The sequence below is a fragment of the Chionomys nivalis genome, chromosome 26, assembly GCF_950005125.1.
Source record: "Chionomys nivalis chromosome 26, mChiNiv1.1, whole genome shotgun sequence".
NCBI lineage: Eukaryota > Metazoa > Chordata > Mammalia > Rodentia > Cricetidae > Chionomys > Chionomys nivalis.
The window spans coordinates 21,393,135-21,417,928 of NC_080111.1; the positions used below are offsets into that span (position 1 = coordinate 21,393,135).

General features: G+C 36.3%; 1 protein-coding gene across 1 annotated transcript in view; it reads right to left on the bottom strand.

Moving 5' to 3' along the window:
* Positions 1–24,794, bottom strand: part of LOC130866771 (cadherin-related family member 3-like) — a 108,056-nt gene that overhangs the window by 40,650 nt on the left and 42,612 nt on the right. The window contains exons 12-18 of the mRNA XM_057758347.1: positions 23,611–23,723; positions 22,811–22,956; positions 20,542–20,722; positions 19,329–19,485; positions 9,899–10,004; positions 9,138–9,359; positions 8,219–8,364 (exon numbers count right to left, since the gene is read on the bottom strand). Of these exons, the coding sequence (XP_057614330.1) occupies positions 8,219–8,364; positions 9,138–9,359; positions 9,899–10,004; positions 19,329–19,485; positions 20,542–20,722; positions 22,811–22,956; positions 23,611–23,723 (1,071 nt within the window). The remainder of the gene's footprint in view (positions 1–8,218; positions 8,365–9,137; positions 9,360–9,898; positions 10,005–19,328; positions 19,486–20,541; positions 20,723–22,810; positions 22,957–23,610; positions 23,724–24,794) is intronic.

Sequence of the window (24,794 nt, forward strand, 5' to 3'; positions counted from 1 at the left end):
GAGCAGAAATGAAGACTGTCATAATGGGTGTGGCCTGAGCATATATTAGACCTCATAGCCTGATTCATACTGGTACACTTCCTCCAACAAGGCCATACCTACTCCAACAAGAATGTACCTCCTAATAGTACCACTTTACATGAGCTAAACATTCAAACACAACCAAACCACCACACCATCTATTGGTGTAATTGTGCCAATTGGACTTGTCTAGAGTAGACATATAGTATATAATACCTATAATATAGATATTATGTAGGTATAATAAATTATAAAAATATTCAACTATGTTTGTGTACCAGGAATAATTACATGATCATGATGTATGAGTATCTCTGCAAATTTTTGAAATGATTTGCTATATTTGACTGCAGATGCTTGCATCTACATTCATGAAAAGTAGTGGTCTGTTGTTTTTCTGATATTTTTCATCTGTATCTTACAAGTAATTTTGTTACCCTATTCAAAAAGTTCATTTTTTCCTTTTCATAAATAGAACATATAATTCCTATGAAGTGCTTCTGACACTATTGTCCAAAAACTAGACAGGAATGCTGATAATATTTTCAATTACAAACAAGACAGGGGCCTCTATATGCTCTGAATGCAAGAAATGGCTTATGAAGGCATAGCATTTCTCTATGTCATTTTTGAACCTATATGATGGAGGAAGGTCACTGGTTAAAAAATAAAGAACCTGCTTGGCCCTCATAGGTTAGAACACAGATGGGTGGAGTAAACAGAACAGAATGCTGGGAGGAAGAGGAAGTGAGCTCAGACTCAATAGCTCTCCTCTCTGGGCCAGATGTGATGAAGCTCCGACCCAGGATGGACGTAGGCTAAAATCTTCCCGGTAAGCGCACCTTGGGGTGCTACACACATTATTAGAAATGGGCTAGTCCAGGTGCGAGAGTTAGCCAAGAAGAGGCTAGATATAATGGGCCAAGCAGTGTTTAAAAGAATACTTTGTGTGTTGTTATTTCAGGGCATAAGCTAGCCAGGCGACCAGGAGCTGGGTGACAGGAACGCAGCCCACAGCTCCCCACAACACCTATAGGATACAAGAAGGATCAGAAATATCTTCTCCTTAGAAAAAAAACATTTTGTTGATGGTATAGTACTTTGAGCGTATGTGTTCAAGGTCGAGAGGTGCTATTTTCTCACTTATAAGAGAAATTTATCCAATTTATTTATCCAATCACCAGGTAAATGCTAAGTATCAAAATATTGTTTGATGAGAATAATAAAAAATGAAAACTAATGATTTGCATGTTTTTTGTTTATTTATATTGCTTCTTTTTCCTTTTTGTAGACCTTGAGCTCACTGTGTAACTGTATAGCTGATCTTAATGCCTCTCTTTCTCTCTCTCTCTCTCTCTCTGCAAATTTCTGCAATGTTCTTTCCTATGTAAGATCTGGATAAGCAAAATCTAGTCATCCCAGATTTTAGAACTATTTCTTTGACATCCCACTAGGTTCTAGAGATAATTGCTTAAATAATTTTTGACATTCAATGCATACATATTCAAAGCTTCATTTTAACTTGAACACATTATTTTTTTTTTTTTGGACATTGGCAGTCACCTTGTTTTACAAGTTCTACAAACTTTGCCTTTTTAAAGTGTTCACAAATATTTATATATCTGAGGCCACCAGTCATGACTCTTGATATCATTTTAAACTCCCCTTTCAATTCAGCAGTTGACTAAGATGGCATATGTAATATGTAGGCTGATTTCTGTCCCTCCAAAAACATTTCATTTTGTATTCTTAAGTGATATAGCCTGAAATAATGTTGGAATGATGTTGGAATTTAGTCCAATATGTCATTCCTTCTTATAAGAAATTTCATTATTTAGTTTTGATTTTCTTTTTTATTGCTTTAAGTCTTTGGTTTTTTTTCCTTTTCTGAAATATAGACAGATGGAGTGGGAAGACTATAAACTGGATTGATATATGGGATCCAGGAGTAGTTGGGAAATGGAAAAAATCACGCTCAGAATATATCGTATGAAAAAGTTAAATATAAAAAGACAGAACATAGATAAAAAGAAAGAGATTGGAATGATATGTTTCAGAGCTCAATAACACTGAGCATTAATGTCTTTCAGCAGAAAGTTAGAAGAAAAATTTAGAATACAGTATTCCCTAAAACATTTTCAGAAAGCACTGCTTACTATCACCTTAATTTGAGATGTCAACTCTCAAAAAATAGAATACATTGCTGTTTTAATATACCTCATCCCTGTTACTTTGTTTTGGAAGCCCTAGAAAACTCGGAAATCATCAACTAAATTCAGTATTGGAGTTAATTAGTGCATAAACTCAATATAGCTATAGAAATGCCAAGGTATTATTACAGAATAGTTAATAAAAAAAAATAAACCCAATGCCCTAAGTCTGCCATGTAACTGAAAGAGTTAAAACTAACATATATAAAAATAGTATTTTATAAGTTCTATTTAGAAAACAAATATCCAAGTTGATATTTTCAAGTGTATTATATATATTTTCATTTTTCTTAATTTGCTGAAATTTGAACGTAATAAAGAATATTGGGGGTGGAACACGTGCTCTGTGAATAGAGAGGGTGGGGGAGAAAATAAGGTGTACAGATAGGGTTAGGCAAATCAGGAAACATACAGAAACTCACCACTTCATAACATCATTGAAAATCATATATTTAATAAAGAAAACTGTAACAGATACCCAGTAAATGAGTAGATAATGCTGAAATTTGCAAAGGAGAGAGAGAGAGGCACTAAGATAAACTATATACCATCTACATCTACACATGAGCTCAAGATCTACAAGAAGGAAAAAATATAAATAAACAAAAAACATGCAAATTGTGGTCATTTATGTTGGTTTCTTACTCAAACTAGCTGGAAAGGCCCTACTGCAGAAGAATGAGAAGCATTCTGTACCTGAGGCTGGAAGTTGCTATTCAGGCAGCTTGGAGGGAGAGACAGTAAGGTCTTCCCCAGCCTTAGACATTGTGTACTACAACAGCAATTTGCTAAGCAAGAGGGGCTTACTGACACAATAGTCATGTGACTGCTATGGGAATAACCTCTTGATTTCTGATTGGATTGGGAGCATTCTTCCTAGGAATATGTTCCTGTCTGTTACTGTGGACTTGCTCAAGGGCCCATGGCTTCAGAAATCATAAAAGCAAGGGATGAACTGAATACTTCTGTTTTATTAAGTGGACATGTGGCTAAACTGCTTTCTAAATATCTATTTTTATAACTGTAAACTAGTGTTTTCATCAGCCTTGATCAAAGGAACTTTGCAGAGAATGTCATTAATGCAGAGGCTCATGGTTGCCCGAGTTACAGAGAACAAGTAAGTGTTGTGTGCTCTACGGGACATCCTTACAGCCCCCTCCAAGATGCAGGGTGAACCCTGGGAAAGGACACAGAAAGAATGGAGAGCAAAATGATCAGGATCACAGCTAGTAAATGCTGGTCTGTGAGTATGATATAGCTGAATACTCAAATTTGCATCAGTTACGGTTACAGCCTTCACAAGACTGAGCCTGCAAACATTTGGTCATAGATAGAAGAGGGGATCTAGGTCCCTGCCCTGTGCAGGGTTATGAATGGCAGTGGAGGAAAGGAAGACATTGCTTTCAGTGATGTAGTCATGGCTGTGTTACTCATGCTTCAATAGGTACATTCTTAGCCGTTCCCACATAAGAGACCCCGATTAAACCCAATGGACCAGAAAGCAAGCAAGTGAACAAACAAAATAAAAACAAAATAAGAACCAAACAAACAAACAAAAACAACTATAAAATGATACTAATATAAGAGAAGACTCAGGGGGCAGAAGTCGGTGGGAGAGAGAGGTACGAGATGATGGAGAGAGGCATGTAATCAAAATTACATGGATTAAATTGTCAAAGAATATGTTAATTAAAAGATCCTCCATTCCTTTCCATAATATTTTATAGGGAATCATGTTTGTGATTAATTCTAACCTTCATTTGCTGATGAAATAACTCTGGGCAGAATTTTAAATGCTAGCCAGGAAATACCATTTCATGTTCATCTTTGTATCATGGTTTTATTTGAAGTAATCATCATATTCTTTCTTACTTGATAGACAGAGAGATACAAATGTACGTGCTTAAATCTCCCCCATGTATGTTTGTGCTTTTGCTTTTTGTATATAATCAAGGAAACACATTGTATTAATATAATTATATATGGTAAACTTGAGTTATCATAACTTGAGCAAGTCTTTCACTAAAAATAAAAGATGAAAATCAGAAAGAATGTTTATTGGAGACAGTTGGTCTTGAGGAGTGAAGAGGTGGGTCTGAGTTTCCAGTATGTACATGGGAGAAGAAATACGTTTCTGTTCAATATTCTCTAGCTCTAATATTCTACTTCTTGTGATAACATTTTGGGTTCAAGGCATTTATTCTACTCAAACTTTCTTGCCACACTTCCAATATATACTATACTAGGTAAATATTTAAGGAAATACTTTGATAATAAGATAAAGAGAAAAGATATATAAAAAAGATTTCTGTCTTCAGGGGCTTAACACCACAATAAATTAAAATTACTCTGTTATAATTTAATTCAGAAGGATCTAAATTATATATATACATACATATATGTATGTATATATATGAAGAAACCTGGGGACGCTGAAAAGAAAGATTACTATAGAGCTCAGTATCCACCACGATGTTTGGTGTTTCTGTTGTCTCCTTCAGCTTGCATTCCTTTTTCCATCCAAATGTGATCTTACACAACTTATAAATAAAATCTGTAGTAGGTTAGCTCTTTATGCTATATTTTAAAATTCCTTAAACTCTGCCATTCTTAGCTCATGAAAGATATTGATTTATAGTTTTTACAGTTTAAATTTCCTATTAACATAAACAATTCAAGGCACCGCGTGCTCTAAAAGATACCCAAGATGGGGAGCATTTCTGCTCTAGCTTTAATCCACAATCTGTAAAATCAAGAACATTTTAAACGTGTTTATCAGTCATAGCTAAGTGGTTTCTAGCTTTTATTTTATGGAAAAAATGATGAAAAGCTCATCCTGATAAAATATGTTGTGCCAACAGAAAAACAACGCCAATGGGGTGTTTCTCCATCTGTGGAGTGGTCCTTGTTTGTTTACAAAAGATGTGTAGTTTTCACTATGAGACTCAGAGTGTTTCACAGAGTTATCTTTAAAATTCAGTTATGCTGAGGGATTACACAGTGTATCCTCAGCATTTTGTGATGAAGAAACAGTTTTAAACGTTTCAATAGCCTGTCCTATTTCCCCAATATTAAGCGCGAAGGCTGAAATTCAAACCCAAGTTAACCCTTTTAAAGCTGCACTCCTTGCAGGGACAATGGGTATAAGTGAAATTAGATGGTGGGTTCCCACTCAACATGGGCATATAGTTCCCATTATACAGATTCATAGGTTCTGGAGCTAACAGATCCAACTTAAAGATCTCTGTATATATTTCACTAGCAGAAATGTACAATGTATGTGTAAACCTTCCAACTTCAGTGGGTCATTTCTGTTTAAAAGAAAAGTTAGTAAAACTCTCCTTCTAAACAAGTAACTCCCCCTAAAGCCGCACCAATTTTGTGTGGACATTGCATACTGTCAGACTAATGGCTTCCTACAGAATGAGTTTTGAGCCCGTGACTACACTTTACAGGAACTCTTTTTTTTTTTTTTTTTTTTTTTGGCATTATTCAATTATTATTTGAGATGTAAAGAAAATGGCAAACCTTTGCATGTTCCAGAAACGGAGCATGCATCTGGCTTGGGAGAGCCGCTGTACTTAAGTCTGGAAACAAAGGGCATATGTTTGGTAACAATTCCTTCAAAAAGAATCACGAGAAAGACAGTGATGATTTAGAAACCATCCTCTGAGGAAATCGATCACGCTCTTTGCAGGAGACAAAACAGCCTTCAGTTTTGTGTGCAAATTCTTGTCAGCAAGTACATTATGGTGTAATACACAATATATGATCATGCTATGAGATGACTTTTGCTTGGGGATTTTTTTTTTCTTTTTTACTTTGTTTTGCTTTTACTAGATTCAAAGCCTTGACTTTGGCTTGCTTCAGACTCTGGCAAGCACGCTATTGGTATACAGCTTGATTTGCTTACCTTGAGTGTTAGGGATACAAAACTTTGGTCTTTGGGCGGACTAGAATAGTGTCTTTTAGGGATTTAGGGATTTTATTGCTCCGAGGATAGGCTCCCTCTATCAGTTTTCCAACATGAGTTGTTGAGTTATGCTACCTATTTATATACTAATTCATTGCTTAACCTCCTTCCATTTACCTATCCATATGTTTGCTAAGGATATAGATTTAAAATTGTATCTTTCAAATATTTTTCAAGCCTCCGTGGGCTGCCATAACAAAATTCAAAAGCCTGCCTGGCTGAAATAGCAGAAATCAACTTTCAGCAGTCATAGACAGTGATCTGTTGGGGCATCTGTTCCAGGGAGTGCTTGCTCCAGTCGGATTTTCTCAGGATGTCTACAGAGTGGAGAGAGTACACTCCCTGCAGAGATCATTATCCTGTGAGTATACTAATCCCATCAGACCAGACACCACCTTCCTGTTTTCACTCATCCAACGACCTCCTAGTACGAATGCAAATAACGCCAAACAAATCACACTGGAGATCAAGACTCAACCTAGATACCTGGATGTATACGGAAATTCAGTACAAAAGAACACTAAGTTTTCAGTTTACAAAAAGCAAAGATTTTTGTTAGTTCATCCTGACAAAGTATAGGTGCATTCTTATGCTTTGATTTAAGTAATAGAACCCAACTACATTTATCTTCATTGTGGGATTTAGTCTCTGTTAAAAATAAGGAACTATTTTAAAAACCTGTGCTTTTAGAAATTTTGGCCTTCACTTACTTTCTGAATAAGATATTAGTAACTTTCAAACAGTGTCCTCTGGAATATTTTCAGTTTAAAGGGTTTGCAGTTCTAAGAAATGTACAGTCTTGGCCTGATCTCAAGATACCAAGTATTTTTTTTTTACCTGATTTTATCTTTCTACTTCCAATAAAGAAAGAGATAAGAGTGCTACATCAATGAAAATATAGCAATCCTCCCTACCGGATCTTAGGCATGTCCTGTAGAATGCAATGGCAGTAGCAGGTATAGAAGTGCTCTCACTTTGGTCCTCTCCCTATAAAACAACTGCATGTATGAGTAGGCTAAGGTGTATTTCTGGAAACTTGTATCATCCAGAAGTTTCGTTAGTTCATTACATCCTGAGTCACAGTAAAAAGCATTAAAGCCACTTCGTTAAATTTCTCTCTAAAAAGAGTTTGGCCTGGTTTATTGCATTTTCCACTCGTAACGAGGCTGTAGTGGGGAATTACAGCATGATGCCATAGGCACCACTGAGAGAGATTCAGCTCACCACAGCACATGTGAAAATACTGATTCACCTCAAAGCATTATGCAAAGGCTCTACTCAATGTCTGCAGCTTTAAATCATCATTTGTTTAGAAATTCCTGCCTTTTCTCTGCCATCCAGGGTAGAGAAAATCTTACAGTTCTCAAACAGTGAAAAGAATACAATAGCTTGGAAAAAAAGGAAGTCTGGCTCTATCTATAAAAAATAATTCATATTTCTGTACACTTCCACCAATAAAAGTGATGTATTTGATTGTATTGATGTAAAACTCAAAGACGTCAGGTCAACTATATTCTCACACTGATTGTTTAAAGTCTTTGTGTCTATACTTCATGCTATGAAACTCTGACTGATATGTTAGCCTCTACTACGTAAAATATGAAGGTAATCCCACACCAAAAGTAAGATATGGAAAATACACTAAGATGAACAAATACCCAAATTAAAGTACATCAGAGTAGCCTCCAAAATCGTTTAACTATGTTTATATGTTTACAAAAATATTGTGTTATACAGTTAAATTTCTAATAAATTAAGTGCAACTTGTGATACCAGGCTCTTTCTTCATACAAATTCTGATTTGTGATTCATTAACACAGTATTTTGCATGTACTGACAGTTTTACCATTGTTCATTGCAATTAAAAAGTAGAGAGACCACACATATCACTGTGAACTTAGGTCAGCATCGAAAGACTCTACCAACCATTCCCAACTATCCCGTCTTCTCATGTTCTGAGAGTACGTCTGTCTCTTAAGTGTCAAAAACACCTCCAGCGTTGATGCATCCTTACCAGAACATGAACGGTCACCTGAGCAGTAGCGCTTCTCTGCCTGAGAGGGTCAGGGAGGGCATCATTGGCCACATCTGTGATTCTCACAGCTATCTTATACTGAGAAACTGCTTCCCTGTCTAGGGAATCCAATAACTTTATCATTCCTAAAACAAAACAGGGGAAAAGGTTGTTACCTAGGTATCACTTAACAGTCTCAATCAATGCCATATTATAACCTATAGAAATGAAGTCTTTGTTACAGTAGAAAATAGAATTTGCACGATATAATTGATTTTTGTTACATTTTCATATCCTTGCTTCCACAGTCGAATCATGCCAGATGTTAATTCCTGCATTAGTCACCTACTGTACCTTCTTAGGCATTTGGAAGAACATGTGTGCGAAGGCTTTCTGCGCTTCAATATATCAAAGATCAAAGACTGGGTGCTCCCTCTGTGGTGGCTAAGAATTATGGATGTAGTTAACAAAGCAAGGTGAGCACTATATGGCTCAAGGGAAGGCTTCTGATGATAAGTTTTCATTCCATGTTTCTAAATAAGCTGCCTTCCAAATGAGATGCTTCTTTTTCATTTTAACTTCTACACTGTGTTAGTGTCTTTTAAACCTTTTGCTATTGTTCCTCTGACTCCTTCCATATCCCTCTCGAGTTTATAACCTTTTCTTTTATAATTATTATTGTTGCACATAAATACATACTTACGTATTGCACTTATATAGATTTATATACATATACATATGTGCATACATACACAAATACATCTGTTTGTATACAATCTACTGAATCCAATTAGTGTTACCTGTATGTACATGTGTTTAAAGTTGACCACTTAGGATTAGGAAACCTATCAGGGGCTTGGCCCTGGAGAAAACCTATTCTCCTTTTTGTTATATATAATATCATTGCTTTTACAATTACCTGTATCTGGTTCAATGTAAAATTTGGGTGGTATTCCAAAGTTGCCTCCCACAATGGTATATTGTACATTGTTAAATGGCCAGTCTCCGTCGGTATACGTAATTTTTCCAACTAGTGTGTCAATTGGGCTATTTTCAAATACACTGAAGGTGAATGACATCATAGTTCCAATAGGATTAAATTCATTTATACGGTTCACTCTTAATATGATTCTAATGATTGCTATGGAGAAAAAGTTCATGAGAGTAAATAGAGCGATGATATGGCCTCTTCAATAATTCTTATTTTTTTTCTTCAAACATATACTACATATTATATGTGTAGATTTCATAAACATATTTATGTTTTATTAGTAAATTATTTACTTTGTTATAAAGTACTTAAAACTAAGTTTAGCACAAAAATACTTTATTGACAAATTTGTAATATTATCCAATGTAGAATAAACTGATTCTTTGCTCAATATTTTAAACATGCAAATATTATAAGGATATTATGTTAGTTTTCAAGTGACTGCAAAGTTCTGTATTTAACATTTGAGAAGCATTATTTCAACCTAATTCTAGTTTTATGTTGGCTTTTAATTTTTAAATAATGATATACATGAACTAAGTAAGCTAATTTAAGTATATTTAATGCAATATTATAACTTATAATTAGAACATTTTTAACTATAACAAAATCTAAGAACTAATATTTAAGATGCTATGTATCTTATTTAATTCAAACTATTTTAACATATTGAAGTTACAATTTCTTACTTGAGAGCATGGGAATTCCTTCATCAGAGACTCTTACAAACAATGTATATTTAAAGTCCATTCCTGCAAAAACAGTATTATCATAATCTAGATGTGTAGGCCCAATCTGCAAATGAAAAATAACATGTTTTCAGTTTTGTTTTGAGTACACGACAATTTTGCCAATTATGGATCCAGAGAAAAGATAGTAAACCATTAAATAAAAGTGTACAGTACAATACTACAGTCTAGTTGAATATCCTATGAGCTACAAGGGCAAGCCACGTATGTAATTTTAGCTTAAAAAGTAACCATACCAAAAATTTAAAACATATGTAATTAATTATAATAAATGTACTTTTATTCTATTCAGGCAATACTTTATTTTAGGCAAATACTTTATTCGGGCGAGCATTTTTAAAGTGATATTGTTTCAAAGAGAAACAAACAGAGAAAATACTAAAAATGCATGCACTCATTTCTTAACAATAATCTGGTTGAGATCATCACTTACTTCACAGTTGCAGTGCAACCAAGAAAAGTTGTATTTCAGGTGTTCAAGGATGCGCTTAGACACTGGCTTCCACAGGAAAGTTTGAACTGTTCCTGGCTAGCTATCTCTACAAAGCTGCTCAGGAGAGTGCACCCAGCCCTCCATCAGCCATGGCATCATGAGAAAAATCCTACTTTTCTGCAGCACACTATGGTGCTAAAATATGATGAACTATCACTTACAGAAAATGGACTTTCAACTTATGAAATGTTCAATTTAGAAATGGTTAAATTAGAACTTAATTGATATTAAGTTGAGGGACATCTGAAATTACAGTTGTGCATCTAAGATGTTTGCAATGACATTACAATAAATTTATGTCCTTTTTTCTAAAAACGAGTTAAATCCTGAATAGAATTAACGAGGATAATATCTCAAAAAACAAGACTAAACTAAAAAGTTTAAAACCAAGCCAATACAAAACTTGAAGATGACTCTCCTAAGGGGTCTGAGCATGCCATGTTTTTGTCCTATAGCTTCACTCTCCTAGGATGGGTGCACAGGGCAGACAGGATGTCATCAGAATGTTTAATAACAGTAAATACACAGGCAAAGCCATCTAAAAGTCTTCCATCCACATATCTTGTGTAATCATATAATCCTCACAGTGCTCACAGCCTAGACTTCATCTGAGACTTTCCGAGAGCATAAGGAAAGCATGTGATTGCTGCTGGCCTCTCCAGCTTATCTGAGGTCCTTTCCGTGCCATACCCGTGTCCATATTAGCTATTTTTCCTAACAATAAACATTAATTATTCCGGAAAATTGTGTGTAGCATTCAAGTGATTAGTTGGCACAGAAACACATTGCTTTTTTAAAGATTCCACAATTTTCCAAGACTTACAAAAATAAAAAGCTATGAACATTAACCAACTGGAAGAGAAGGAGTTTCTTTAGAAATTAATGAAGATATTAGGTGGCATCTGAACTGAAGCCACTGTTAAAATTTTATAGTCTGTGTTCTAAGTAGATAAGGGCATGTGAAATAAGTAACATCAAAGGCAGTAGCGTCAATAACTCAGTTAATTCATAATGGTTGTGCTCCACTAAAATTATTCCCTCTGGTAAGCCTATTTGTGTTTTATCATACCAAAAGTAAAAATAAAATGAACACGGAAAGGAATTATAGATACTGTAAGAAAATAACCAAGGCTAGTACAAACATTATAGAAATCCTATGCATGACAGCAATAACACTGAAGGCCATTAGAGAATTATGACTCTCAGATTCAAGGTTTGAGATTTCAATATTCCTGAATGACAAGAAGTAAAGAATAGAATTTTTATTTTCCTCCAAACTACAAAATCCATTTCTTTACATCTTGAAAAATGTAAAATTGAAAGAAAATTTATTTCCTGGGCCAAGGTGCCCAAGGCTATTTCACACTTTCTCGTCTATGAGATTCAGTGTATTTGGATTTATGTTGTGACTTTGATTCACTTGGACTTGAATTTTGTGCAGGGTGAGATATGGATCTCTTTGTGTTCTTTACATGCTACCTCCAGTTAAACCAGCACCATGTGTTGAAGTTGCTTCCTTATTTCTATTGTATAATTTTGACTTCTTTTTGAAAATCAGTTGTCCATAGTGTGTGAATTTACATATGGGTCTTCAATTATATTCCATTGATGCACATGTCTGCTTTTTAATGCCAATACTATGTGGCTTTGTTACTAAACAACTTTCTGAACAGAACACAAATAGCACAGGCACTAAGAACACAACTTAGTAATTGGGACCTCATGAAACTGCAAAGTTTCTGTAAGGCAAAGGACACCACCAATAGAACAAAATGGCAGCCTATGAAATGAGTAAAACCCTTCACAAACTTCACATCCAAGAGAGGACTGATTTCTAAAATATGCAAAGAACTCAAGAAACTAGATATCATCAAACTAAAGCAATCCAATTAAACAATGAAGTACAAATCTGAACAAAGAATTCCCAACAGAAGAATATCAACTGACTTAGAAAAACTTAAGGAGATGTTCAACATCCTTAGCCACCAGGGGAATGCAAATCAAAATTTATTGGGGACTGTGGACCCCCAGACCCTAAATTTCTTGTAAACAACTTATTATGCTTGCAGCTGCTCTAAGCAAAACAGCTTGTTTTTCCTGTGTTTGCAGCTTCTCTGAGCATGAGACCCTCAGGAGTTCCTGATGGCAGTGGAGTGGTTTCTGGTGGGTTTGGCTAGGGCATGGCTATCAGTTAAGGATCCCTATATAAGCTTCCCTGGAACACAATAAAGGGGGCATTCTTGGGGAATTCAAGGATGACCTGTGTCCCTGTGTTTCTGTCTGTGTGTGTACATGTTTAAATCTCCAGCCCCTTTCCCAGCTCACTAACCATCCCTAGAACAGGTATTAGCTACCAGCGTAGTACCGTAGTACACATAGTACAGGTGCCACAGGAGCGTAGCACACTTAGTAGCACGGATGCTACACAAAATGACTCTGAGATTCCATCTTACTGCTGTCTGAATGGGTAAGATTAAAAACACAAATGTCAGCTCATGCTGGAGAGGATGTGATGCAAGAGAACACTTTTCCATTGCTGATGGAAGTACATACTTGTACAACTGCTTTGGAAGAAAATGCAACTGTTTCTCTGATAACTGGGACCACAAGACCCAGTTATACCACTCTTGGATTTATACCCAAAGAATGCTTAATCATATCACAAAGACACTTGCTTAAGTATGTTTATAGCAGCTTTATTTGTAATAGCCCAAACCTGGAAACAACCTAGATGTCCCTCAACTGAGGAATGGATAAAGAAAACGTGGCACATTTTGCAATAGAGTATTACTCAGATGTTAAAAACAATGACACTATGGTGGCACATGCCTTTAATCCCAGCACTGGGGAGGCAGAGGCAGGCAGGTCTTTGTGAGTTTGAAGCCAGCCTGGTCTACAAGAGCTAGTTCCAGGACAGGCACCAAAGCTACAGAGAAACCTTGTCTCAAAAACAAAATAAATAAATAAATAAAATTACAATGCCACCAGGGAGTTTAAAAGCAAATGGATGGAACTAGAAAAAATCATCCTGAGTGAGGTAAAACAAACCCAGAAAGACAAACAAGATATGTATGTACTCACACAAAAGTGGATATTAGCTGCAAAATAACAGGCAACTGTGCTACAATCCACACACCCAGAGAAGCTAGGTGAAAAGGAGGGCTCATGACAGAAAGCCCAGATTTCCCTGGGAATGGGAAATAGAAGATATTTTACTATTGCAGGCAGGTGGGGATGGAAACATGAGCAATCAGGTTGGAAGGGATATGGAGGGGAAGAGGACTCAAAGAGCTTAATAGAAGGGGAGGGGAGGTTAGGTAAAAACATGGTATAAGGAAAACTCCTCTGAATCCACAAGGATCATCCCAGCTAATATTCCTAGCAATAGCAGAAAGGTAGCCTGAATGGCCGGCTCCCTTGACCAGGCAAGACTTCAAGTGGGGGGAGTGGGAAACCAACCTAGCCACATCATCGTTGACCTTTAGACTGTCCGGTGATGGGATATGCTGGGGTATGGGTGGCCTAGAGATTGAGGGAGTGGCCAACCAGTGACCACTCTAGCCTAAAACCCATGCCAGGAGAGTAAGCCCACACCCGACACTGCCTGGAGTGCCATGATCCATAAGCTGAATAACCAGAGACCTAGGCTAGAACCAAACATAACTGGAGGAAAACAATGTCACTGTAATGATGTCTAAGAATATTTTGCTTTAAGCATAGACTGATGCCTAGTTCAACTGTTTTCAGAGTCTTCATCCAGCAACTGATGGAGATCGATACAGATCGACAGTCAAAAATTACGTGGAGCTCGGAGAATCGTGCAGAAGAGGGCCAGAAAGGATTGTGGGAGACAGAGGAGTCAAGAACAGCACAAGAAAACTCACAGAACCAATTAACTTTGGCTCATAGGGGCTCACAGAGACTGAATGGACAACCAGGGAGCCTGCATGGGACTGACCTACGCCCTCTGAACATATGTGACAGTTGAACATATGTGCTTGGTCTTTTTGTGGAACTCCTAAAAGTGGGCAGAGGGGCTGTCTCTGACTCTGGGTTTTTTTGTTGTTGTTGTTGTTTGGTTGGTTGGTTGGTTGTTTGCTTGCTTGCTTGGTTGGTTGGTTTTGCTTTTTTGAGACCGGATTTTTCTGTAGCTTTGTCTCTGTCACTTTTACTGGCTTTTGGGAACTTCCTCCTCCTCCTGAGTATTGTTGCCCAGCTGTAATACATGGGGAGGTGATTAGACCTGCTTTTTAAAGGTATATTTTTAATATTTGACATTTAATATGAGAAGCTATCTTTTTGTAGCTTATTTATTTATTTAATGTATATAATTACTCTGATGTGGGAAGTCCTTCTCTATATGTGTTGTTTTTATTGGTTAATGAATAAAGAATCTTCTTTGCCCTGTGATAGGACAGATTAAAGCTAGGTGGGAAAACTAAACTGAATGCTGGGAGAAAGTAGGCAGAGTCAGTGAGAAGCCATATAGTCACCACCAAAGGAGACAGAAGCCTGGGAACTTTACGGGTAAACCACAAGCCTCATGGTTTGATATAAAATAATGGAATTGGGCTAATTTAAGATATAAGAGCTGGCTAGAAGAATACATAAGCTAATAGGCCAAGCAGTGCTTTAAATAATGTAGTTTCTATGTAATTATTTTAGGTCCAAGTGGCTGGGAATGACTGAACAGCCTCCGACTACATTATTCTATTATTGTGCCAATATAGGGTATCAAACCCCACTACAGATGGTTTTGAGTGATTGCTGGAAATTGAACTCCACTTCTCTGGGAGATTTGCCAGTGCACTTAACTGCTAAGCTGTCTCTCCAGTCCAAAGTACTTAGTCTTACTGCAACTTGATATGCTCAGTTTCTTGATACTCATGGGAGCCCTGCCCTTTCCTAAGCAGAAATGGAGGAATGGATTGGAGGTAAAAACTGAAGGGAGCAGTGTGAGGGACTAGGAGGAGAGGAGGGAAGTGAAACTTTAGCTGGGACATAAAGTTAATTAATTAATTAGTTAAAAGGAACAATAGTTGGGCAGTGGTGGCAGACATCTTTAAAATCCAAGCACTAGGGGGGAGGGGCAGAGGCAGGTGAATCTTTGTGAGTTCAAGGGCAGCCTAGTCTACAGAATGAGTTCCAGGACAGGCTCCAAAGCTACAGGGGAATCTTGTCTCAAAAATTCAATAAGTAAATAGTTAGAAAAACAAACAAAAATATAAAAAGAAAGAGAAAAAGACCAATTATTAAAATCTTTATTTAAAATGCAAAGGCTTATGCATATAGCAAAGGCACCATCATTCAAGACTTATGGCAACCTATAGAGCAGGAATAAATATTTACTAGTTGTACATCTGAGAGAAGGTTAGTTTCTAGAATATATAAAGAATTTAAAACCTGTACATCAAGGAATTTATTCAATTAAAAATTTGTTAGAGAACGAAACAGAAAATTCTCAAAAGATTAACCACAAACGGCTGAGACAGATTTTCAAAATGTTCAGCATTTTTGGCTATAATGGAAATGCAAATTAGAACTACTTTGTAATTTTATCTTCCCCTGGTCAGCATGGCCAGAATCAATAAAACTAGCAACAGAACACATTGAGATGGTTGCAAGCCCAGGATAGCACTTAGTCATTGCTGGTGGGAATGCAGAATTGTACAATTAAAACACTGTAAATTGCTCTACTACAAGATCCTGCCACTCTCGGGCATATATTCAAAGGAGTGTACATCGTCCTACAAAGACACTTGCTAACCCATGCTCATTGCTGCTCTCATCATAACAGTCAGAAATTGCAAACAGCCTAAATGTCCAAAGAATGAGTATAGATAATGAAAATGTTGTACATTATACTATGGAATACTATTCACCTCCTAAAAAATTAAATTATGAAATTTGAAGGTAAATACATAGAACTAAAAACAGTCATTGTGAATGAGGCAACCCAGAAGACACCCAAAGACAAATATTAAATATTTCCCTTGTATGTGGACGTGCCTTTTAAGCTGTAGAAATGTCGTTTGAATCAAAATAACCAGAGTTGAGATGGCGAGCAAGGATCCACACGAAACCTCAGCAATGAGAACGGGACGTAGATACAAATTTCCATGCTAACTAACAAGTTGTATGCAATTGATATGTACTGGGAAGGGAAAAAAAATCATGGGATGTTGCTGCATATGTCAATTGTACTCCAGGACAGGGCTATGGTAGAGGATTCCTTGACCCACATGAAACATACCTCACCTGTGGCTTTGTTTGGGTGTGAAGGGGCAGCTTTTATTTCTTTTTTATTTGTTTGTTTGTTTGTTTTGGATTTTTTTGTTTTATTTGTTTCTTTGATAAATTTTTGTTTGTTTGTTTGTTTTTACTTTGTTTTGTTTGATTTTGGGTGAGAAAGAAAAACACTGAAACTGGATGAGTAGTGGAGAGGCTTTGGGGAGAGGGATAAAGGAAGTAATTTCATCAAAATGTATTATATAAATTTTCCTTTTTCTTTCTTCTTCTCTCATAAAATACATCCTGACTGCAGTCTCCACTTCCTCCCCTCCCACCAGTCCCCCACACCCACTTCCCTTCTTTCCCAGATCCATTCTTCTTCCATTTGCCTTCAGAAAAACAGCAGTTCTCCCAGGGCTGTCCACTGAACGTGGCAAAGCAAGAGGAATTAAGACTAAGCACAGCCCTGCATATCAAGGCTGGATGAGCAAACCAGTAGGAGGAAAGGGTCCTAAGAGCTCAATCTTAGAAGTCCCACAAGAACCCCAAGCTAACCAATCACAGCAGATATGCAGAAGACCTAGGGCAGAGCCATGCAGGCTTCATGGTTGTCTCTGTGAGCCCCTAAGAGCGCTGCTACTTAGTTGATTCTGTGGGCTGTGTTTCCTGGCGTCCTTGACCCCACTGGCTCCTACTAAAACCGTATTTATTATTTTCATATAAATTTTTAGTGAGTGCTCTTAAGCTTAGTTTTGAATAATTGATAAAACTGTCTTTCATCTTTCTATAACATATATACCACTTTTTGGTTATCTAACAGTTAATAGATTTTAGTTTTACATTTAAACACTTTATATGTAAATTATGATCTTCTTGCTAAAGAGTTGAGTATTGTTGGAAATCAATGCATATTTTCTTTCTATATTTCTATAATTATATTTAATTCATTAAATATTAAATTTGTGCCATTTTCTTTCACTGGTTTCTCTTCCCTTCCTTGGAGAAGGATAAGAATTCAGGCATTTTAATAACCTTTCAAACCTAATTACCCTTTGAGGAAAGAACTATTGTTCTTATTCTAATTATATACCAATTGGTAAAAAAATAAAGAAAAGAGAATTGTGTAATCAATCAGAATGTTTAGCTTGTTATATTTGATTAAATGGTTTTACTCCTGTAAATTGTATATGATTGTTTTCAGGAAATTAGTAAAAATTAGAAAAAACTCAAAACAGTAATTTCGTTGTTTGTTCATATATTTTGTATCCCCATTAGAATTCCTTGACCAGAAATAATTCAAAGAATTGTAAACATTTCCACCATTTTCATATTTTCTAAAATATTTATATTGTATTTTTCTAACATTATCAACTTATAGAAAGACTTAGATTGCCAAGATTTCATATTGTGATCACATCCACATTTCCAGGTATGAAATATCACCTTAAGACTTTTGGAAGAAATGTGTTGCAATACCCAACAAACACCTACAGTTTTCTCCATCATGAATTCAGTCAAAAATTAATAGATATCTAACCAGTAGTAGAGAAGTTCCAGACACTCATTTGATATTGTAATGTGTTCTTTCACTGTCTATCTAGGGACATTTGAAATGTTTAAGTAGTGCCACAGAGTGACAGACAAGAAATGTTGAGAAAATCCAAGGAGAAACGTGTGAATGTGACAAAGGGCAGAAATGTCAGAAATGGATACATATGAGAAAAGTCTCCAGAAACTTTGAAACTGTACACAAATACATGCAATGGAGGCACAGAAAGGGATGGGTGGGTTTTCTATCTGGATGCACAGTACAAATCTCAAAATGGGAAGACATCTGATTTAAGATGATGAATGTGATTCTCTGCAATTCATTCACAGCATATGAAGGCACAAGAACAATAGGGGTTTGCATGAAATGTATCCTGAATGGTCAATACAATGGAATCCATATCAAAACAAGATGAAAACATGCAAGTTACTTCCATCTTACTCCTGCAGAGAACTTTGGGCTGTTTATGAGCAGTTGTTCTGATGAGCTGCATTTAATTACTGTTGAGCACAATACCTAACCTTATTATGCCTAACCTACTTTTAAAATGTATGAATGTAACTATATTTAGCCTGACTTATACTTCAAAAGTATAACTCAATACTTCAATTGTATTGGAAATAAAACACACACACATACACACACACACACTCATATATCTGTCTATCTGTTTTTCTCTACACACACACACACACACCTAATTAGTGAAAATATTTGAGCTGCTGCATGCTACAATATACAAAAATAAAATGGGCATCTCTGTTCTATTCATAGTCTCTGCTAAAAACATATTTAACTTATTTATCAAAGGTATTTCAGCACATTCCAAATGAATACACAATATTTAACCTAAAACTATTGTTCTAAGAAATTAATAACCTTCTGAGTTCAGTACTGGTGGTGAAAATTGCATTCCAGCACTCATCCTGAAGCAAGCTAGGCTTTCAGCAATTTAAGGTTCAGTTGAAAACTCAGGAACAAATTCTGCCATCAGCTATTTGAACTACTGCAATTCATTAACAAGTTTATAATAATAAAAATACATTTCTTTCTATCTCAGGTTAATCACAGGGCCACAGTCAGAGTATGATACTTACTTTCAATTCACTGTTTGTAAGAGTAAAGGTTCTGTTTGAAAATGTATCTTTAATCAAATGATAAGATATGTTGTTGTTGGGAACAGTTCCATCCCGATCTGTACAAGTTAGGGACACTAAGGTGGTGTCAACTGGGATGTTCTCAGGAAGTTCAATTCTGCAATGAGAAAAAGTATAATTCATTGAACTTGATTTAAACAGACAATTAAATTTAATATAATGCATCATTTGAAATGTTGTGCTCATAATTTAAATAGCCATTTTGACAACAAGTATTTTATAGTATCCATGAAAAATTGCCTAAGACATGATTTAGTATTTATGATGAGACCGGGGGAAATGGCATTGCTCTTATGCGAGATTTCTGAACAGCAAATTTAACAAGAGGAAATATACTGAACAATGACAGTTTAATCCTCCTCAGGTTTAGAGTGAAAACTTCCAAGCTGTACTCTTTAAGTTGTGGCAAAACACAGTGTGTAATAGTTGTCTATAGTCACTGTACTGTGTATTAGCCTCCCAGAACCTCTGTTTCTCCCCTGCCACTCTCCCAGGCCTCCAGCAATAATCAGTAACTCACATCTGTCAGACCACAGGCATTGACTTTTACAACTCCACAGAGTAGACCTATTCATTTTAGGTGGAGGCTGGTACTGTGTCCTATTACTTGTAAGTGATCAAGACATGTCTGCATTATTTATACTGAAGGTCTTTTTTAAGGGAGAGACAAATTATTCAAGGGAAGGCTACCCTAACCCCATCGCAAGGTATGAAAACACTGTTTGTGCACTCAAAGTAAAAATTTCCAGGGGTCAGGAGTGTTCACTCTTCAGCCTATAAAACTGTTTGCCTGTATAAGACTGTAAATAGTTAGCTTTATTCTTTACTTGCTGTTTAAACACTGTAAATACAAATTTCTAACTTTTCCATGGGTTTTCTGTATGCATTCCATATCTGGAATCATGTTGGCTTTCTAGACATTCTAGATTTTGGAGAATTTCAGTATTGATTTTTACCTTTGTGTCAACAAATGAAGCAAGTCAATTTGTCTAAACAGTTAAAAGCACAGGCTGTGCCACATGTGAGGAGAAAGTAAGAAAAGAACGAGAGGCTCCTACCTCTCTTCTAGGATAACTGGTGGCCCCTCACTTATTTTTACTATGTCTTCTCTCTACAAATACATGAAGACCCAACGATCAGTGACGTGACTTACACGTAAATGTCCTGTGAGCATCGTGGAGGGTTGTCATTGATATCCTGCAGAATCACTGTGAGTGTCCCAGTTGTTGAATGTGTTCGCTCACTGTCATAAACTCTAATATACAATACCCAAGATTTCGGGGTTGTTTCATCTTCATAGTCTAAAGGGTAGGCCACAGTGACATCTCCCAAGTCTGAAAGGTAGGCATATGGATGTGTTTGCCAACCACGAGATAAAGGAGATATGCATTAAAGTCATGACATGAATAGAGTACCCCTAGGGATAAAATAAAGGTCAGTTGCCCACCTAATGAAGTTCCAAACAAGTCACAATTGTGAGAGAAAGCTGTTGAATGTATGACAGAAGATGGAAGCCACCTGTATTACACGGGTCGTCTCATGGGACATCATGACAACTTCAGTGGGAAACAGTGAAGCTGAGAAAGAATGTGGGAGAGTGAAGACAGGGCAGGCGGGAGGAAAACTGGGGGTTCTAGAAAGGGTGGTGTTGGGAAAGCAAACAACAACAAAAAGCAAAAGGGGTGTTTCAGGTGGGAATTAACTTCCTAAATATTTGTATTGCATCTGTACTTGCAGCGCATGCAAGCTTTAAGGGTAGATGCTGATTTACAAACTATAGGTGTGTAAAGTACTGATGTATGTCTCTGTGGTGCTGGTAAATCTCCAGCAGGATGACCTCTTTATCCCTTACCTGTCTCTCACGACAGCTTCTCTGTGGAGTCATTGTTTTTCCAGATACCAACATTTTAAAGGACTTACTTATTTGTTTATAATTATGTGAAGTTGTAGAGAGGGGTAGGGGTGAAGAGCATGTAGGTGTCCAGGAAGGCCAGAAAATAACATGAAGTTTGAGTATTAGCCATGTTTGTTTTTTACTGACTTTTTCGGGAATTTTTTTTTCTTTTCTTTTTCGGGAATTTTTAAATATGATCTAAGTACTTTCTCTTCCTTTAAAAGCTATTACCCCTCTCTCCATTGTGGTTATTTTTATGGTGACTGTATTTGTAAATAATCAGAAGTTTGTGGAACTTCTGAACAAAAACAGCTTAAGTGCACGACCTAAAAGTTCATTCTGATAGAATTTGCATTTCCCAAACCGAGGTATTCTCCAACATACTTCACTGATTTTCTCAATGTTTTAATTTTAAAAAGACCTAGTTTAGAAGCACTCCTTGTCATGTCGTTTTAGTCAGCCTGGGTGGTCAAAAACTAAATAAATAAATCCATTTATCTTTTGAGTTTTCTAAATGCATGTATTAAAAACTTAAGTTCATTCTGATGCTGTCAATTTTAGTTCATTTCATCCAAATTTCCCACTTTCCATTTTTATGAGGCACATCCCAGAAAGAAGAACCCAGCCTTTGCGCATGCTCTGCCTCTCTGCATAGGCTCTGCCTTGCACCGCTTGCATCCCTTTTATGGGCCACCTTCCTGTCCATTCTACACTCCATGGGAATCTTTGCATCGATAACAATGGGAAGTGCACGTTTAATTGTATTCAGTTCGTGTGTGGGTCAGTATGTTTCCTCCTAAAATGAAGAGAAATATTTCTTTTCTCCATGTTCTAACCTCATGCCTAGGTTGTCAAAGACACAGAAATCGCTGTGTATCTGAGAAACATTTACAGTCCAAAGTGTCTGACTCACAGCCTAAACTCAAGTTTATCCTGTGTATCCCGAGGTCCATTTACAGTTAGAAGTGTCTGACTCACAGCCTGAACTCAAGTTTATCTACCACACAGAACTTCATTGTATGTGTTTAGGCTGGGGATTTGAGCAGCTCAGTAAGAGGGCATTTATAAGGCCCTGCCTCTGATCTCTTCCATGGTGATAGGAGGTAGAAAGAAAAGCTCCTCCCAGGACTCCATTTCAGATGGAGACTGATACAGGAAAAACCCAGTGACTTTTATGCGTGTAATGTACTTACAAGAATGGATGACATAAAATGGATATTCCATTTATGATAGCTAACATTCTGTTTTCCATGGGAAAATTGGTTTCTCAGAGAAAGGTCATTAAATACGTTTCCAGCCCAAACTCACATATCTGAATGGGCGAAAAGTCTGCAGGGCAGAATGACACAGAGAATACTCCTAACAAGGAAGGAGGGATTACCGTTTCCGTCATAAAAATATGCTAAGTGCTTTCCTACGTATTTTGAATATCATTTCATCCAGCTATAATGACTTCAGAGCTTAGTTTAATGAATAAAATAACGTATAGCATGCTTTCTGAAATGGTTAGCCATAAAAATTATTATACCTTCATCTATAGCAAAGGCTTTCTGTGTACCTATAAATTCATAATGTACGACATCCTCTATATCTCTGTCTGTTGCCGTGAACTTGGCCAACTTTGTTCCAACAGGCAGATTTTCATTAATATTTATAGGTGCATCTGGTCTGTATCTATGGGACAAAGGAGAAGTTCTTAGAACTTGACGTAAACAAATGTCTCTTTCCATCTATGTCACAGGGAAAATATTTGAAATTTCACGAGGTACACTTTTGTGACAACGTACAGCCCCGAATTCAAATGACCTGAAAGTTGCTGTGTATACAGTAGCCATTGTGGATGTATTTACACACCACTTAATATTTCATCCCTTCTCTTCCTTTCTTCCTTCACCTGATTGAGATATTATAAATCATAACAGAAGGGAAAATGCCATAAACACTTCAGCAACAGCTTTCCTATATATTTGGACAAATATCCATGGCAAACTATTTACTGCCCCAATTCTCTAGTAGCCATATTGATCTCAAATTATGACCATTATCCATGTTCATTTCTATATTACTGTTCTTATTAATCATAAATAGCAGAAGCAGAAAATTGTGATTTCTATTCCATGAAAAATATGATCACTTTCTGTGGTTTCAAGAACAAAATACGAATGGAGTTTATCTCTTTAGCGGACGTGAAAGAAGAGCATCTAGGCCACACTGACATTATAAGAAATTTTGCAATGAAAACATAATAAGACATTGATATTTGTTCTGCAATAAAAAAGTTTCAATGGTTAATCAAACATTTAAATATTTAGATTAAGCCTTGCTTACATCAGAACAGGACTCTCGTCATTAACATTCTGGATGTTTATAGTGATGGTGCCAACGCATGACTCCAGGGACACGCTGTCCCTACTTCTCACAGCGATGACCAACTGGAAAAGCTAAGAACAAACGAGAGAATGTTTTAGCTCTTTTCTCTTTTGAGGACATGAGACATACATCTTCCTTTACATTAAAAATAATGCTTCATGAATTAAATGATAAAAACTGGAAACACAAACCTTTTCCATCCCTAATCACCTTAACATTTGTTGAAAGGATTATCTCATATATATATATATATATATATATATATATATATACATACATTTCACCAATATTTCTGTCTTCTAACTATCATATATTTTAGGTTGTATTTTAAACATCACTTTATTACATTATAGCAACATATCTGAATTCAATTTTTTACATTACTAAAATCAAATGATGAGTTAATTCTCATTGTTCAAAGAAATCTGAAACATATTACACTTTCAGAAAATACCAATAACAAAGTTTTTTATCAATTTTAAATGTGTAAAATTTTTTAAAAATATGATTTCTAGAAATCCAACATTTTTGAAATATAATATTACAAGATAATAAGTCTGAAAAAGTCTGATTTTAGTTTTTATTTATTAAAGTTAATTCTGTAATCATTATGCAGATTAAATATGTATTTAAAAATCTTCTCAAAAACACACTAAATGAGAACCTCCCTTACTGAAACCTCTACTCCTGGAATATTTCAAATCAGTAAGCAGAAACTGAAAGTCACCCCACGAAATTCTCATTTGACTATATTCCTTTTCTCCTTTATATCTTTGTATCCTATCTCCCCTTCCTTGAAAAGTTAGATGGATTAAGAAAAGGAGGGCAGCCTTTTTGTCTTAGTGACAGTGTCCTTTGCTTTACAGAAGCTTCTCAGTTTCAGGAGGTCTCATTTATTCAATGTTGCCCTTAATGTCTGTGCTGCTGGGGTTGTACGTAGGAAGTGGTCTCCTGTGCCCATGTGTTGTAGAGTACTTCCCACTTTCTCTTCTATTAGGTTCAGTGTGTTCGGACTGATATTGAGGTCTTTAATCCATTTGGACTTGAGTTTTGTGCATGGTGATAGATATGGATCTATTTTCATTCTTCTACAGGTTGACAACCAGTTCTGCCAGCACCATTTGTTAAAGATGCTCTCTTTC